This window comes from Haliotis rubra, unplaced genomic scaffold (genome assembly GCF_003918875.1).
Source record: "Haliotis rubra isolate DU_JTF1 unplaced genomic scaffold, ASM391887v1 Scf427, whole genome shotgun sequence".
In the NCBI taxonomy this organism is placed as follows: Eukaryota; Metazoa; Mollusca; class Gastropoda; order Lepetellida; family Haliotidae; genus Haliotis; species Haliotis rubra.
In genome coordinates, this window is record NW_025767110.1 from 423,324 (window position 1) to 440,393 (window position 17,070).

The window sequence follows — 17,070 nt, forward strand, 5'->3', positions numbered from 1 at the left end:
TAGTTGTTCTACGCCTTGTGCGTTTGATTCACGTTGCAGTTACTGCATTAATCTATCTAATTCTGCTTTTAATAAATATCATCTTTGCGTCTTGAGACGTGCAGCAGATAGGTCACGCAAACAAGGGTTAGACATGGCCGATACATCGGAACCCCTAGCCAGTCAGCTGCTGTTGGTCGACCCCCTCCCGTCTGGTGTTCCGCTAGAGTTTCCCTCGGAGGAGGGGCGTGGGATGCAGTCCGCCGCCTCCAAGAAGCGTCCTGCTTCCCCAGACATCCCATCATCGCAGCCAAAGTCTAAGAGGGCCTCGACGTCTACTCAACGCAGACTCCGTACCCCCAGGGCAGCATCTACCTCCAAGGGAAAGTCTACGAAGTCGTCAAGAACCTTCTCAGCCGAGATCATTCCAGCCGCCGAACTGGGCCTCTACGATGATCAGCCGATCATCATCCCCGACCTACGCCACAAGAAACGACCGGTGACAGCTACAGTGACGTCAGCAGAGATCGCCATGCAGCCTTAGGTGTCTACACCGATGTCGGACGATCTCCCTGAGGGCCCCGCCGCTAACATCGCAGAGAGGGCACCGACTACATCGTCGCAGACCGTCCCAGATGAACTGATGCGGCAAATCATGATCATGATGGAGGACCACTACAGACTGGAGAAACAACCAGCCCAGGGCCTGAGCCTTCGCGAAGTCTCCAACGCAGACGACACCCCAGGGGGACCCCCCGTCAACGTAGCGGCCACGACGAAGCCACCTTCGCGAAGGAAGTCACAGACCACCTCGACGAAGGACCCAGATGTACAGCCTTCACGAAGGTGGGATAGATCATCACCTACCTCGGCTTCATCCTTAGATGCGGACTCAGACCACCAGACTTCACGAAAGCCTTCGCGAAGGTCAAGTCGCCGTTCCCCAGGACCGGACGCAGAGGAAGCTTCGCGAAGGGCACCTTTATCAGGCTCCAAATCATCTTCGTCCAGAAGGACATCGAGGGATTCCACAAGAGCTTCGCGAAGCTATCAACATTCACCTCACAGATCTCCGCGAAGGTCAACCCATAGACGCAGATCGTCAGGACGTTCACCAAGACGATCCCCTCGCCATTCTCCATGCCGATCACCTCGCCGTTCACCGCGCCGATCTCCTCGTACATCACCACGTCGATCTCCTCGCAGGTCACCACACAAGTCTTCACAGAAGTCCACAGTCAGGTCTCCCCTAACGTCACCCGGTACAGTGGTAGAAGCACACAGTCCACCATCTGAAGAGCATCAACCTCTCATCAGCGATCCTGGGGTAGAAGATGATGGAGGCATCATTTTCTCAGACGCTGAGATACGATATTGGATGGTAAACAACCTAGACCTTTCTTCACCTTCCAAGAGTGGTAACTCGGCGCATACTTACCTGCTTCCTGCAGCTGGGGTGAGCAGTTTACAGCTCCACTCTATACAGCCCCGTGGTCTTCCCCATCCATCTTTGACGGAGGAATAGACAAAGTCTCCAAGGAAGTCACTAAGGATTCTAGAGAAGTCCTTATGATTAAGTCTATGGACACGCTAGCCAGCGTCATCAGGCAGACTTCACAAAGATATTCAGGGAAATCTAAATTCACTGGATTACAGAGAGCACGGGATAGGAAGATGGCCAGCTCCAGGGGAAAAGATTTTTTTCGTCGCCCATATGGCAACTACAGAGGAGGATCAGGAAGAGGCAGGGCACCCAGAGGTTCCCGCAACTATAAACGTTGAAAGACAGGTTCGGAACGACTGGAGTCTTCCACCCCCAGCCGTTCCAGTACAACCATCACAAGTGGGTGGACGCCTTCAACTACACTGGGAGAACTGGGGAATGTTACAAGACCCTTATGTCTCCAACATTCTTCAACACGGATATCGTATCCCACTACAGGCCATGCCTCCGCTGACAGTCAACCCTCACAAGTTCGCCTTCCAGGCACAACGACTACCAAAGTTAAGAGAGGCTGTTACATCGCTCTTAACCAAGCAGGCCATAGAAGTACTAGATCAAGTAAACGTCGAACCAGGCTTCTACTCCCCAGTTTTCCTAGTACCCAAGAAAAACTCCAAGGAGAAATACAGACTCATTTACAACATGAGCATATTCAACAGAGATTATCTACGCAAACCGCCAACGTTTCGCATGATACATCTACCTCAGTTACGGCAGTTGATTCGTCCCATGGATTACATGGCCAGTATAGATCTGCAAGACGCATATCTACACATCCCGATACATCCCGAATCCAGGAAATACCTACGATTTACACTAGACGGGCTGCATTACCAATGGAAAGTACTCCCATTCGGGAATATCATCGGCCCCCTGGCTATTCACGAGGATAACGAAACCTATCGTCACCTATCTACATCGTCTAGGGCTACGCAGTGCATTCTACCTCGACGACGGGATACAAGTAGATCAAGATCCACAGCGTCTCAAACTACAGTTAAACTACATCATAAAGCTACTAACACAGCTAGGATGGTTAGTAAACTTACTCAAGTCGGACCTAGTACCATCGCAAGATCTGCAATTTCTAGGCATTCGATTTATCACGACTCTCAACCGTATCGTCGTACCAGAAGACCGATGGCTCAAGATCCAACAGACCATTCCTCTAGCCCTACTCTCTCCGTTACCACTACGACATTGGCAGAGCCTGTTGGGTCTCCTCACGTCAGCCCAAGACATGACAGTCAGAGGCAGAATACAGTTACGTCCGTTACAGGTCTTCATCAATGCACATCTCGACGACCTACAACCATTCAGTCTACCGAAACACCTCAGACCTCATCTACTATGGTGGACCAGAAGGTTGAATGTCTGCGAAGGTATTTGTTTAACAGAGCCAGAATTCAAAACCCATCTATATGTAGACGCGTCGCTCCAGGGTTGGGGAGCTCATCTCGCCAACCGGACGGCACCATTCTACAAAATGCGCCTCTGATGATTCATACCGACAACTCGACAGTGGCGTTTTATGTGAACAAACAAGGCTCAACGAGATCACTGAACCTATTGACTTTAAGCTTTCAACTGTTCGATCTAATCGACGATCTCAACTTACATGTCAGAGCATGTCACATTCCCGGAGCCAAGAATGTACTAGCAGACGCACTCTCTCGGCCACATCTACCGTCACCGACAGAATGGATGCTCCATACAGAAATTTTTGCACAGATTATCAAGCAAATAGGAGCTCCGCTAGTAAATCTATTCGCCACTCGCTTCAACAATCAGCTACCGACATTCGTATCACCAGTCCCGGACCCACAAGCATGGGCAACGGACGCTCTAAGCATATCCTGGGAAGGCCTCAATGCGTACGCGTTTCCGCCGCCAGCGATAATCCCTCAAGTGTTACAGAAAATCAGACAAACACAGAGCCTCCAACTCACTTTGGTCGCGCCCTACTGGCCAGCCAGAACGTGGTTTCCCATTCTAATTCAAGAAATCGGACAACCAACACTAGAGCAACCAAAGCGCTCGAATCTATTAGTACATCCACACACCAAACAGGTACATGGAAGCCCAGAAGTATTCCAACTTCACGTATGGACTGTATTAAAATGTGTTTAAACAAGAGAGGGTATTCAACCAGAGCGGCAAAAGCAGTCACGCTTGCCTTACGCTATTCTACACGTAACTTGTACGACGACAAGTGGCACAGTTTCGAAAATTACGCAGCAAATAAGGGATTTACAGCGAGAGATGCTACACATCCACAAGTGGCAGATTATTTGTGTTACCTACGCCAAAACAAACATTTAAAAGGCTCGACATTGTCAACATATCTTGCCGCGCGCTTAGTTCTGTGATAACTATGAGAACGGGTGTCAAGCTAACCAAGACGCCAGAGTTACTGGCCTTACTACGTGCTTTCCGATTGGAGGATCAGAAGCGGAAGTTCCACGCCCCAGCTTGGGGTCTGAAAACAGTGGTCCAACACCTCACAAGTGAGGCTTATGAACCGTTGGAATCGACAACCTTTGAATTTCTCTCACAGAAAACGCTTTTCCTGTTATCTCTAGCCACGGCAGCCAGGATGTCAGAAATTCACGCACTAGATTATGAGAGGATACAGTTTGATGACAATCAAAACACAGCGCACCTGGGATTAAGATGGGATTTCATCGCCAAAAATCAATTGCCAGGTCAACCAGACAGATTATTCCATATTCCTGCACTCTCCTCGATTCTCGGATCTCAAGATACACTGGACTTATCTCTATGCCCAGTCAGAGCTCTCAAAATCTATTTACGACGTTCCAAAACAAGGCGACAATTTCTCAAACGATTATTCATCCCCTTATCGGCAACAACTCAGACAGAAGTCTCTCGTACCACCATATCTATATGGATAAGAACTGTCATACTTCGCGCCTACAAGGCGGCAGGACTCGACCCTCCAACAGCATCAAATCCCCATGAGATCAGGGCATTGGCTTCCACACTCGCTCTACACGGTAACTGTTCATTAAATACAATCATGGAAGGATGCTTTTGGAAATCTAACATGGTGTTTGCTAATCACTATCTGAGAGATATCACCACCGAGGACGTCTCAGGTATTCACCATTTCGGTCCCTTGGTCCTCGCACAGCAGTTGACAGTCCCTCGTAGACGTTAACACATAGTCTTACGAGATTATTATGTATATATTCATACCAGTATTATCTAGCTTATAACTCTACGGAGTTTTAGGGCTATTTATATACTTAGCTTAAGTCTACTCAGCTTTAAGCTTATACTGATGATTATGTTCAGTTGTATAGCTTCTCCTTGTCGGAGTCGCTTTTATATCTTTATTGCTATTATCATAGTATATTATTATGGTAATACCCCATCTATGGCAATGTATAAACTTATGGTTTATAGTAGAGGAATTATCCTAAGTCAGTGCCATTATGAAGTTCCCGTTAGGGGGTTATTACAGTTATATATATATAAATCACTAATTAATTTTATAAATCCAAAGTATTCTGTTCTTTCCCACCTCCGTTTCCGTAGGATTCTACAAGCAAAAGAGCATGAGTCAGGATAAGGAAAAATATGTAATTTTTAGAGTAAAATTGATATTTTATACTTATCCTGACTCATGAGGTAAGCCCTCCCATCCTCCCCACATAACACTTTGGATTTCCCTGTAAATTCAAGTGTTGGGCTCGCTATATCAGGAGAGAGTGAAGCATGAGGCCAGAAGGTGGCGCCGCCTTTCACGCGCAGGGGCAAAGGGAGGCAACTCGTGGTGAGTACCAATTAGTGATTTTACATTGAAGGGAGCTTCAATTAAGGAGATACCAGTGTTCCACTATGTTCGCAAGAAGAAGAAGACAAGCAAAAGAGCATGAGTCAGGATAAGTATAAAATATCAATTTTACTCTAAAAATTACATTATTTTTTCTTATCCTGACTCATGATCTTTTGCGTATCTCCCTTTCCCTTGCGAATGGTAGTGGAACACTTGAATCCCTAGAAGTTCCCGAAGCTGACGTAAAAATACACTCACCCACGAGTTACCTCCCTTTTCCCGCGTAAACAGTCATGTGACCAGCCTTACTTTCCACTCTCTCCCTTTTCGCCCAAGTGGATGGCGATCACTGGAGTCCCGTATACGGCATTATATCGTTTTTATTTCGGTCCTATTCTTCAAATTACATTGTGTATGGATTTGGCTATAACTACATTGTATTATATGTAAAAAATTTGGAAAAATTATTTGTATTTGTGTCATAATTTCATCGTGATGTAACTTGTATACATTTCAAGAAATCTTGCAGTGTTTGCAGGCACAGGTTATCTGTGGCTGATCCTCACCCCCAATGCCTTTGTGCATCAAACCATGTTCTTCCAGCTTGCGCTGTACTTATTGTGTTGATTTGTCAAATCTACAATTTAATCAATATTTGTCTAATATCTATGAACGTGCCATGGATCGGGTGAGGAAGTCATCTCAAGTCACGGCTGATAAAACAGGAGATCAGCCTTCAAACCGTATGTTGATTGCTACTGCTGAAATTCATAATACTGGTGCTACTAGTATATTGAGTACGTTGCAGGGGCAGTCTGCTGGTACGGGGGCCAAGAAGAGATCGGCTACAACGTAGTTGACTCCGACTCAAGCTAAGAAAAAGACGTTGTCTTCTTCTACGTCGCAGAAGAAAGCATCTGTTACCAGATCGGAGGGTAAATCTACGCGGCCTAGTAAGTCAACGCATCAGAAATCCTTCAACGAAGAGATATTACCTCCGCAAGAAGTAGATGTTTTTTTATGATCCCCCGTTATTTCTACCCGAAGTACCTACCAGATCGTCTCCTGCAACTGTCACAGCAGGCCAGCTGTTTGACGAACTACCACCAACTTCTCAACGGAGTGAAGTCGAGACACACAACTCATCAGCGTTCGCGAACACTTCATCTACACCGCAGCAGCTTCAATCAACGCAGAACTTTGATCCGGGTGAATTTATGAGACAATTCACCAACCAGATGATGGCCATGATGGAACGTAGGTTCGGGGAAGAAGCAAAGGCTCGGCGAAGCCTCTCATCTTCTGACATCGTGCGCAAACCTACGGACCTGCACGAACCTACTCCTCATAGAACTATGTCTCAAAACGTACACCTATGCAAAGGTCTCCACAGTCTGACGACTTTATCATCTTGGAGGGGGATAGAAGACATGAGATGCCTACTCACCGTTTTACATCTGCGAACATTCGAGAACATCGAAGGATCCATCTCCTACATCTAGCCGCTCTAGATCGAGATCTGATATCTCTCACAGACGCCACTCAAGGTTCGCGAAGGGATACATCTAGTGACAGAGGTTCGCGAAGAGAAAGCTCACATCACTGAGGTTCGCAAAGAGATGAATCCACAGATAGAGGTTCGCGAAGAGAGGACTCTCAAGATAGACGTTCCCGAAGGGAGGAATCTTCAGACAGAGGTTCGCGAAGGGATACAGGTTCACAGAAGGATGATTTGCGGAGGCATAGCTCTACCAATCAGAATAGCCAATGGTTTGAAATTGGAGTCTCCTTCTAAGGATATAGATGAAGTCTCCACTTATAAGATGCGTAATGACAACTTTGACTCGGTGACTATTCCTCCTATTGAACCTATATCCATGATACCTTCTAACCTACGCACAGCTTTGAGAAAGCTGCAAACATCTACAAGGTTCGAGAACTCTGAGATCTACAGGCAGATGACAGCAATGCAGACATCTACAGGGTTCGCGAACCCTAGGGTTAACAAACCCTTACATCAACAGGCAGGATGTTGACGTCGACTCTATTACCATACGGCTGAATAAAACGAAGCAATGATGAACAAGGAAGGTTTTGTCAGAGTTTATAACTCAAAAAAAGATCTACAACATGGGCGATCTCTACAGTTTACAGCCTGCACAACTCTACAACCTGCACGAACCTTACACCTGTAATAGGTTCAGTTTCGGACGACAACCTACTTGATGAAAGGAAACCCTTCATCTACACGGATGCTGAGGTCTTATAGCAGGTAGCAGATGGCCTGCGGATATTGTCGTTCACTCACTCACTCCAACCTAACAGACGTACTGCATATACGCTGATGACTTCGACTCCAATATGATATCACCTATGAAGCCAATATCTCAAGTACTGGAGAACCTCAAGGCGACCTTTGTAAAGGGCTTAAGGTTAACAACGCCTTCAAGTATCCTTGAACGGATGTACAGATGATCTTATTAACACTCGTCACTCAGCGTGGGGATTAGGAATTTATATCCTATCAACTAGATTCTACATCGGTATTTCTTCAAGATCCATACAGACATATGTCGTCTCAACAGTCTCCTTCGTCATGCTGGCTTATATTATCCACAATGGGAATACGTGATTTAGATCACGGAACAAGATTTACACTTGGAGCAACCCTTAGTCAAGAGGTTTATATGTGCGGCGTAGAATTACGCGCGCGCGCTTTTACTCAACCAACCACATTGCATCAGATTTTATGGAGGCCAACTTGCTACAATACCGGTGACATCATGCTTGAAGCTGGTCGACGTCAGACAATGCCTCCCACTGACAGAGCAGGCACCAGCAAGTTTACTGACTTGTAAACAAACCCGTGGTACGGTGGAATACTTCATCGGCAGCCTTGGAAACAGTATACAACTACGGTCTGTTATCATCATGGGAATCGAATAGATGTCTAGCCTTGACAGCAGCATAAACGATGTTTATTTTGGAAGTTGTCGCTGATAAAAGTCGGTATGAATACCTGTGCCCTGCGATGCTACACTGGAGCCAGCCTTGCTATAAATAGACAACGCTTCGATGTATGCTGATCGACACAGATCGCCTGCGTATATAAGGGGAAGAATTATGTATCATCATTGCAATCAGAGGTTAGCACTTCCAATGGAACGTCCTACCGTTTAGAATATCATTGGCTCTATGATTATTCGTGCGAATAACCAAGCCTATCGGCACCTATCTGCAGCATCGAGGTCTATGCAGTGCCGGTTATCTGGACGACGACATACAGGTTCTTCAACGTGCCAATCAACTCAAGACAGCAGCTGAACTTCACAATTAAGTTTCTCACGCAACTAGGATGGCTAGTGAACCTGATGAAGTCAAACAAGATCTTCAATTGCTGGGAATAAGAATTATCACAACACAGAATCGAATTGTGGTCCCAGAAGATCATTGGGTCAAGATACAAGCCATGATTCCACAAGCAGTCATGTCTCCATTAACACTACGACCATCGCAATGTCTACTCGGTCTACTAACCTCGGCGCAGGACTTGACTCGCACAGGAAGGTTACAACCGCTGCAACGGTTCCTGACAAAACATCTGGACAGCGTTGAGCCTATCTTGCTGCCAGACAATGTTAAGAGGTACCTACTTTGGTGGACCTACAGGTCGAACGTCTGCGGAGGGACCTATTTACAAGAGCCAGCCTTCGACACACATCTCTACGTAGACACATCGATACAAGGTTGGGGTGCACATCTAAACAATCAAGTTGCATTAAGGAAGTGGTCCATAACAGAGCAGCATCTTCACATCAATCTGCTGGAGATGAAAGCTGTGATCAACTCCTTACAACTATGGTCGAGCTCGCTGATCAACAGAATAATGATGGTCCACACGGACAACTCTTCAGTGGCATTCTCCATAAATCGGCAAGGATCTACAAGATCACCAAGCCTACTACAGCTCACATTCCAGTTGTTTGACATCACGAAGGAGGCAAACATCTGGATAAAGGCGTGTCACATACCCGGAGCCAAGAACGTGCTTGCAGACACTCTCTCCCGACCACTGCACCCGTCACCTACAGAATAGATGCTCCATCCAGAAGCATTTCGGCTCATCATAAGGGAAATAGGATCCCCATGCATAGACCTGTTTGCCACGAGGTTCAACAAACAACTACAGACGTTTGTCTCACCAGTTCCAGATCCTCAAACCTGGGCAACAGATGCACTGAACATATCATGGGAAGGACTAAACGCTTAGTCGGTGGTATGCGTTTCCACCGCTGATATTACTACCAAAGGTACTGTTGAAGATCAAACAGACACTGGCGCTACAACTGACTTTGGTCGCGCCATACTGGCCAGCGAGAGTATGGTTGCTAGACCTAATAGAAGATCTCGGAAGTCCAACAATCAAGTTACCAGATTGGCCAAACCTACTCATACATCCGCACACCAAGCAAGTCCACGGGAACCCAACACTGTTCCAGCTACACGTGTGGACCATGGACCGTATCAAAACATGTTTGAAGAAAAGAGGATACTCCGCCAGGGCAGCCAAAGCAGTAACGCTAGCGCAGATCTACTCGTAACCTGTATGATGACAATTGGCTGAAGTTTGAGACTTATGCAAGGCGGAAAGGCTTCATTGTGATGAAAGCTACTCATCGTCAAGTGGCGGAATACCTGTGTCATCTTAGACAGACTAGACATCTGAAAGGTTCGACATTATCTACATACCTCGCTGCCATCAATACAGTGATTACCATGAAAACAGGCATCAAGTTGACGAAAGTACCAGAACTACTTCCTCTGCTGAGATCTTTTAAACTGGAGGACCAGCAAAAGAAGTTCAGAGCTCCGGTCTGGTATCTGAATGTAATTCTACGTCATCTTACGAGTGATGCCTAAGAACCTCTAGACCAGACTGCCCTCGAGCTGCTGACACAGAAGACTCTGTTCCTGCTTGCGCTAGTTACGGCATCTCAAATATCATAGATACATGCGCTTGACTTTCGTCGAACCAGATTCGACATGGGGCATTATGCTGCAGTTCATCTAGGACTTAGATGGGACTTAGTTGCCAAGAACCAACTACCTGGTCAGCCAGATAGACAGTTCCACGTACCAGCGCTATCTACAATCCTCGGACCAGAGGATATAGAAGACCTATCCTTGTGTCCGGTCAGAGCCCTGAAGATATATCTTCAAAAGACTGAGACAAGGAGACGAAATTTCAAGCGCCTGTACATCCCATTATCAACAGAGACATCAGCAGAAGTCTCAAGAACGACCATATTGTTCTGGATGAGAGCCGTCATATTGAGAGCCTATAAAGCAGCAGGACTAGAACCTCCTAGAGCTTCCAACCCATACGAAGTCAGAGCACTGGTGTCAACACTGGCTCTGCACGGAAATTGCTCTATACCAGCAATTTGGGAGGGCTGCTTTTAGAAGTCGGACACAGTGTTTGCCAACCACTACCTCCGAGACATAGCCACTGAAGACATCTCAGGCATTCACCAATTTGGGACTCTCGTTGTAGCACAGCAACTAACGGTTCCTCAAAGGCGCTGAGTTGGAAAATCTCACCCTTTATCACATTGACTTGTTGATAACATGTCTAAGGAAAAAGTATTAGTTTGAAAGTCCATGCGCACAGTCTTGGACAGGCTAGCATCCGCTTAGGGAACTTCAAGGGATTCAAGTGTTCCACTACCATTCGCAAGGGAAAGGGAGATAAGCAAAAGATCATGAGTCAGGATAAGTATAAAAATATCAATTTTACTTGAAAAATTACATATGTATTCAGCAGCGTCCGTCTGTCCGTACATCCCGATTCTTGTTAACGTGATATCTGATGAACTGTTTTACCCAATGTCTCCAAATTTGGTGACAGCCGACGTTGGGAGATTACCCAGACACCAGTCGATTTTAGTGATCTTGACCTTATCTTCAAGGTCACCAGGACACTTTGAGCACTTTTCAAACTCTTGTTAACGCGATATCTCATGAACTGTTGTACCCAATGTCTTAAAATTTGGTGACAGCCTACATTGGGGGATTACGCAGAAGCAGACAACAGTCGATTTGGGTGACCTTGACCGTATTTTCAAGATCACTACAACACTTTGACTACTTTTCAAACTTGTGTAACCGCGATCTCTCATAAACTATTGCACCCAATGCCTTTAATTGTGTTGACAGCCTACATTGGATGATTATGCAGACACCAGTCATTTCTTGTATGTGACCAAAAAATAAAATGTAGTGAATATGTTTTAAGTATTTCGTTCTTCTTTAGCGGTGGGAGACATTACCATATTAGTGGCAAACACTTTTATTTAGTTTGTATATACATCCAGTGTTTTGTTTCCTTCCAACAGAACTTTGAGGCAGTGCTGGCCCTTGACCCGAACCACGTTCAGGGCAGCCACAACCTGTGTGTGGTGTATGTGGAGCAGGGTGACCTGCTGAAAGCAGAGAAGTGCCTGGTCCATGCACATAACCTGGCCCCAGAGGAGGACTACATCAAACAGCATCTGAATATTGTCCGCGGCAAGATACAGCAGATCAGAAAACAGATGGCCTCACAGAAGGCGCAGGCTGCAGTGGACAAGCAACCCACCCAGGGCCAACAATCAGCAGGGGCAGGGGACGATCAGCCCCCACCCCAGGCCAACCATCAGCCTCCCCAGGGCCGACAATCAGCAGGGGCAGTGGACAATCAGCCCCCACCCCAGGCCAACCATCAGCCTCCCCAGGGCCAACAATCAGCAGGGGCAGGGGACAAGCAACACCCACCCAAACAGTCTCCCCAGGGCCGACAATCAGCAGGGGCAGGGGACAGGCAACCTTCACCCCAGCCTTGATGTGATGACATCCTTTACATCATATCATCACACTAGTTTGGGACATTAGTAAATCATGTATGATTTTATTTTTTAAATAATTGTGTAAATATTACTCCCATATGTTGTAAATATATTGGTTTAGGATAATTCCCAGAACTTTGTAGACTTGTATGTTCTGGGGCATGGACTAGGGTGGTATCATGAGTGTTATTCTAAGATACTGTCATAATACTGTTGAAAATAGCAGCAAAACCCTTACTATACTGTTTTAATCAAATGCCAAAACAAAGAAATGCAGTCCTGTTTATTCGTATGTACCTCCATTCTATTATGATAAAAAATGTGGACCCATTCACTTTTTTATCTACTATATCAATCATATTAAACCATAAACATGAGGCAGAAACTTTTTTTCCTGCATATTCAGAGCGATTCTGCAGGTAACAAACATTGGTGATATATGGCATTCTGAAGGTTTTCTGAGATACTGTGCAAGGTTGGGAATAACCCAGATGAAGATATGAATGAGTCCAGAGCATTTGTCATAACAGAAAAGTGCTATAATTCACTGGATAAGCAGGGATGGTGTACTTATTGGTTGTGTGGAAAGTTCCATCAATGAATTCTCTGTGGGACAGTTGTATTCATCCTGTACATTGACTGATCATGCTATGATACACAGGTGAATGATTGGTACTTAATGCTTTCCTTGTATTCATGTTAGACAGTTCTCACAGTGGACATGGACAAGTACCAATTTCAGTAAATAGATTTTATAAATGAGAATGTTTATATTTTATTTATATCATGCATTGAATATTTTAGGATTTCATGGAAATCTTCTTATTGTGTTTAACATGTTTATACAATGTCTGGGGCGGTGGGGTAGCCTAGTGGTTAAAGCGTTGGCTCGTCACGTCAAAGACCCGGGTTCGATTCCCCACATGGGCACAATGTGTTAAGCCCATTTCTGGTGTCCCCCTCCGTGATATTGCTGGAATATTGCTAAAAGCGGCGTAAAACTAAATTCAGTCAGTCAGTATACAATGTCTTTACTGTCATTCTCTACATGCTTTGTTTGGGAGTAACTGCTGTCAGTTAGCTTTAGGTGAACCTATGATTGATACCCATCCAAACGACCAGATTGTAAACAAGTACCTCTCAACATTATTTCTTTATACCTGATCTCTGTTGCCTGCTGAGCAGCTCAAGTGACCATGTTTTGTGGGACAAATTTATGCATTACTTGTTTCATAACGGTGTTAGTAGCTACACTGACATTTCATTCATATTAATAATAAGCGTGTATATACATAGAACTCTCCCTGTTGTTAAATATATGCAGCATGTGATTGTTTGAGATCAGTTTGCTATGTCTAGTACATTCTCTAGCAGTCTTTCCCTGTAGTACATTGTGTAATACATTCTTTCCCTGTAGATGTGCCAGAGCATGGGTTGACAGCTTGGGTGCTCACCTTGTCAAACTGTTGTGGAATAAGAACTTGTCTCACCCAAGGCATATCGTGTCAGCTGAAGTAGGATCAACATTGCCTGTTTTGTCATTTTTTTTATTGCAACACAACACAAAAATATTCTATCAGCTCTCACCATTTTGCACACAGGCGCATGTGAAGAGGATTCCTAACTATTTAAGAATTGTACATTGTTCAGTTTTATGAAATGATGTTGGATTGATGGAGGGGTTTGTTGAACCTGACGGTGAGCAGGTAATGGTTGCTGGATGTTTTACTACATTGACTACATGAAGACTTGATGTCACCCAGTACTGACTTCATGCATGGTAAGCAGCAGATGACAACACAATAATGCTTCACTCAAGTTACTGGAATTTCATATGCACCCACATGCTTCATATTTTCATACTTGAACCTACAAATTAGCAGAGCTGTTAAATCATGGGCATAATCAAAATGTCCATCTGGATGTTGCCCAGTGATCATCCCATATACATTCTACCATTGTTGTCAATGTACATAGTTATATTTGATCATGGATTATAATATATGTTACCCATGTACATGATGGTTGTGTTGAGGAAAGGAAGTGTTACATATTTTCCCTGTGTTATCCCGAACATTCCAGTATTGAGCATTACCAGTGTATGAAATAAGGCCTGTCCGACTGCCTGAGACAGGCTAGATTTGTGACAGACGGTCTAAATTTACGGCTAGCCAGCCCGATGGTCTGGTAAAAAGTTTAGATAATATGTTCCATCCTTTCGACTCCAACGCGGAGTCGGATTTCTCTGAAAATGCCTGTTGTGAATAGACTGTTAAAGAGTAGGAGTAGATAATGTCTCAGGCTCATTATTCATTGTAACTAAAATTGAGTTATTTTCTTTGGATTGTCTGGTCTGATCTGTTTTGGGTTGGTAACATTTTTAAGTTACCAGCCCAGATGTCTGGCTGGGTTTTTGTCTTATTTCATACACTGGCATTACACATTAATATCATTGAAATCACACAGTAAAATGAGTTGGTGAGAATCCATTCCAAACTTGTTGGAGACCAAATGTTTCACTTGCTTGCAAGATGCTATGCTTGGGACGAAAGGAGATAAGTGCAAAATGTCGCTTGTGTGGTGAAATGGTTCCCTCCTGGTCATGGTTGTGAGGATGAGATCGAGTCAACTGGTAACCCCAAGTACATCTGCTACTTTAGCTGACTGAGATAGAGTTGCACTCTTTGTTTTACAGGTATTACTGTAATAGCAGTGCTATAACTGAATAGTTTGTTTTGGGTTGTGTGATGTTTCTGAATTTTAACCGGATAACCTATGTATCATTTATTTAGCTAACTGTATCCCACCACCAGTCAGACATTAGTGTATAGTAAAGGATATTGGCAAACGAGACAAGAGGAAGTTAGTTTTTCCAATTTACTGGTACCAAAGACATCGGTTTATTTTTGTACATCAAATGCTTGTGGTGTAATGTTTTGTGGATATATTTATGCCATTGTTAGAAGAACATCTTCACAATTGTATTTCATTTCTACAAAGAATATGCTTTTTGGTCCTGCCTGTTCAAGTTAACAAATGCTCCATGATATCCTGACTGACTGCAGCTGTTGTTGCTCCTCTGTGTCTTCATGAAAACAATAAACATTTCAATTCCAGTGTGTGAGTTTCATCTTTCATCAGTTGGCCATTTTCAAGGATAGCTAATATAATGTTGCATCACTGCAGTGACCATATCGAGATTGGTTCCAGACAGCAAATACGTGATATGACTATATTTCATCATTGGATATTCCTAACATTTCCAGTAAAATAGGTTTGTTAAAACCCAAATCAGAAAGTATTAATAACTTTTTTTTCACTTTACCACATCAGTTGACATCTCACATGTAGAATCAGAAAAGTCTCTCCTTCCAGCTTATTAAATTTTTATTTTATCACAAGCTTCCTGTTTTGGAAAAAACCCATGGCTATCATGTGGGTAACAGTTCCGCCCATAAACCCCGCTTGAAATATATTCTATTTAAAATCCCCCGCCGCGTGAAGCGAGGGATATAGTTTTAGGCTCCGTCCATCTGTATGTACAAATTGGAATATCTTAAGAACCTTTCACTGGACTCTTTTCATATTTGGTACCTAGGTTCATCACAGTAAAAGAAAGGTCCCAGTCAGGTTTGGTGACCTTGACCTTCATTTCAAGGTCACAAGGGGACTTTAACGTTTTACCCTTGTCAGTAAGATATCTCAAAAACCGTTCACTGGATTTTCTTCATATTCAACACCAAGCTTTATCTAGGGAAGACACAGGGCCTATTCGATTTTGGTGACCGTCACCTAATTTTCAAGGTCATGGCGACACTCTGAAGATTTCAGCATGCTAAGTTGCATGTTAAGCTTGTCAGCGAGATACCTCAAGAACCGTATTCTGGAATTTCTTCATATTCGACATCAAGCTTCATCGAAGGAAGGCACAGGGTCCAGTCGATTTTGGTGGCCTTCCCTTAATTTTCAAGGTCACAACGACACTTTAAAGATTTCAGCATGTTAACCTGCATGTAAAGATAGTCAGCGAGATATCTCAAGAACAGTTCGCTGGATTTTCTTCATAGACTTTCAAGACTTCCCTTGCATGTTTTTCAATAATCAATTTCTTTATTACTATTTTTGCATATTTCATACACTTAGACATTCATGTCAAGGTCAAAGTGAGTCTTGAAAATATTTGTGCGTTTCAACAACTACAGAGCAAGATATCAAAAGAGGTTGACTGGTCATGTTTTTGTTTACATTTAACGTCATCTTAAATTACGACCTTCACTTTCATTACTTTTTAAGTTTGATTTGATCATTTGTGGCGGGGGATTATGTAACCTTAGTGACAATGCTTGTTATGATTATTTCTAGGGGTTTAGATTTAGCATTATGTTAGGTTTAGGGTTAGGGTTAGGGTTTCTATATAAAAAAACCACATCCATCCTTAGGCATAGAATGATAAAAAAACAGGGGTTACGTGCGGAAATCTTTCCATGAAGTGACTTGGAAAGACTTCCACACCTATCCCCTTTAAATGAAATCATATTACCTCAATATATATAATTACCAATACTAGTTCCTACTAGTAACCTTGACCTTGTGTCAGAAAATTACCAAGAGGTATGAATGAGTGTATATACATGTATGTTATATTTGGGATTACTCTTTCTTAGTAAAGTACAGATTCTAGTACTTTTGGGGTTAAGTCCCATCCAGGATTCAAACCCACACCCTCAGAGTCAGGCACCTAATCACCAGCACACAACATCAGACACCTAGACCGCTCAGCCACCGCGGCTTCCACAAAAATGGAAGTCAGACAACTGGGTTCGAATCCCGGATGGGACTCAACCCCAAAAGTACTAGAATCTGTATTTTACTAAGAAAGTGTAATCCCAAATATAACATAT

At 44.0% G+C, this 17,070-nt stretch overlaps 1 protein-coding gene across 2 annotated transcripts in view; it reads left to right on the forward strand.

Annotated features, from left to right (window-relative positions):
- Positions 1-12,490, forward strand: part of LOC124288852 (protein O-mannosyl-transferase TMTC3-like) — a 62,528-nt gene extending 50,038 nt beyond the window's left edge. The window contains exons 21-22 of one of the 2 annotated variants that reach the window (XM_046725414.1): positions 11,681-11,926; positions 12,059-12,490. In XM_046725414.1, the coding sequence (XP_046581370.1) occupies positions 11,681-11,926; positions 12,059-12,166 (354 nt within the window). In that variant the 3' untranslated portion in view covers positions 12,167-12,490. Of the gene's footprint in view, positions 1-11,680 lie in introns of both variants that reach the window. The other variant, XM_046725413.1, reaches the window with a different exon arrangement.
- Positions 12,491-17,070: the final 4,580 nt, after the last annotated feature.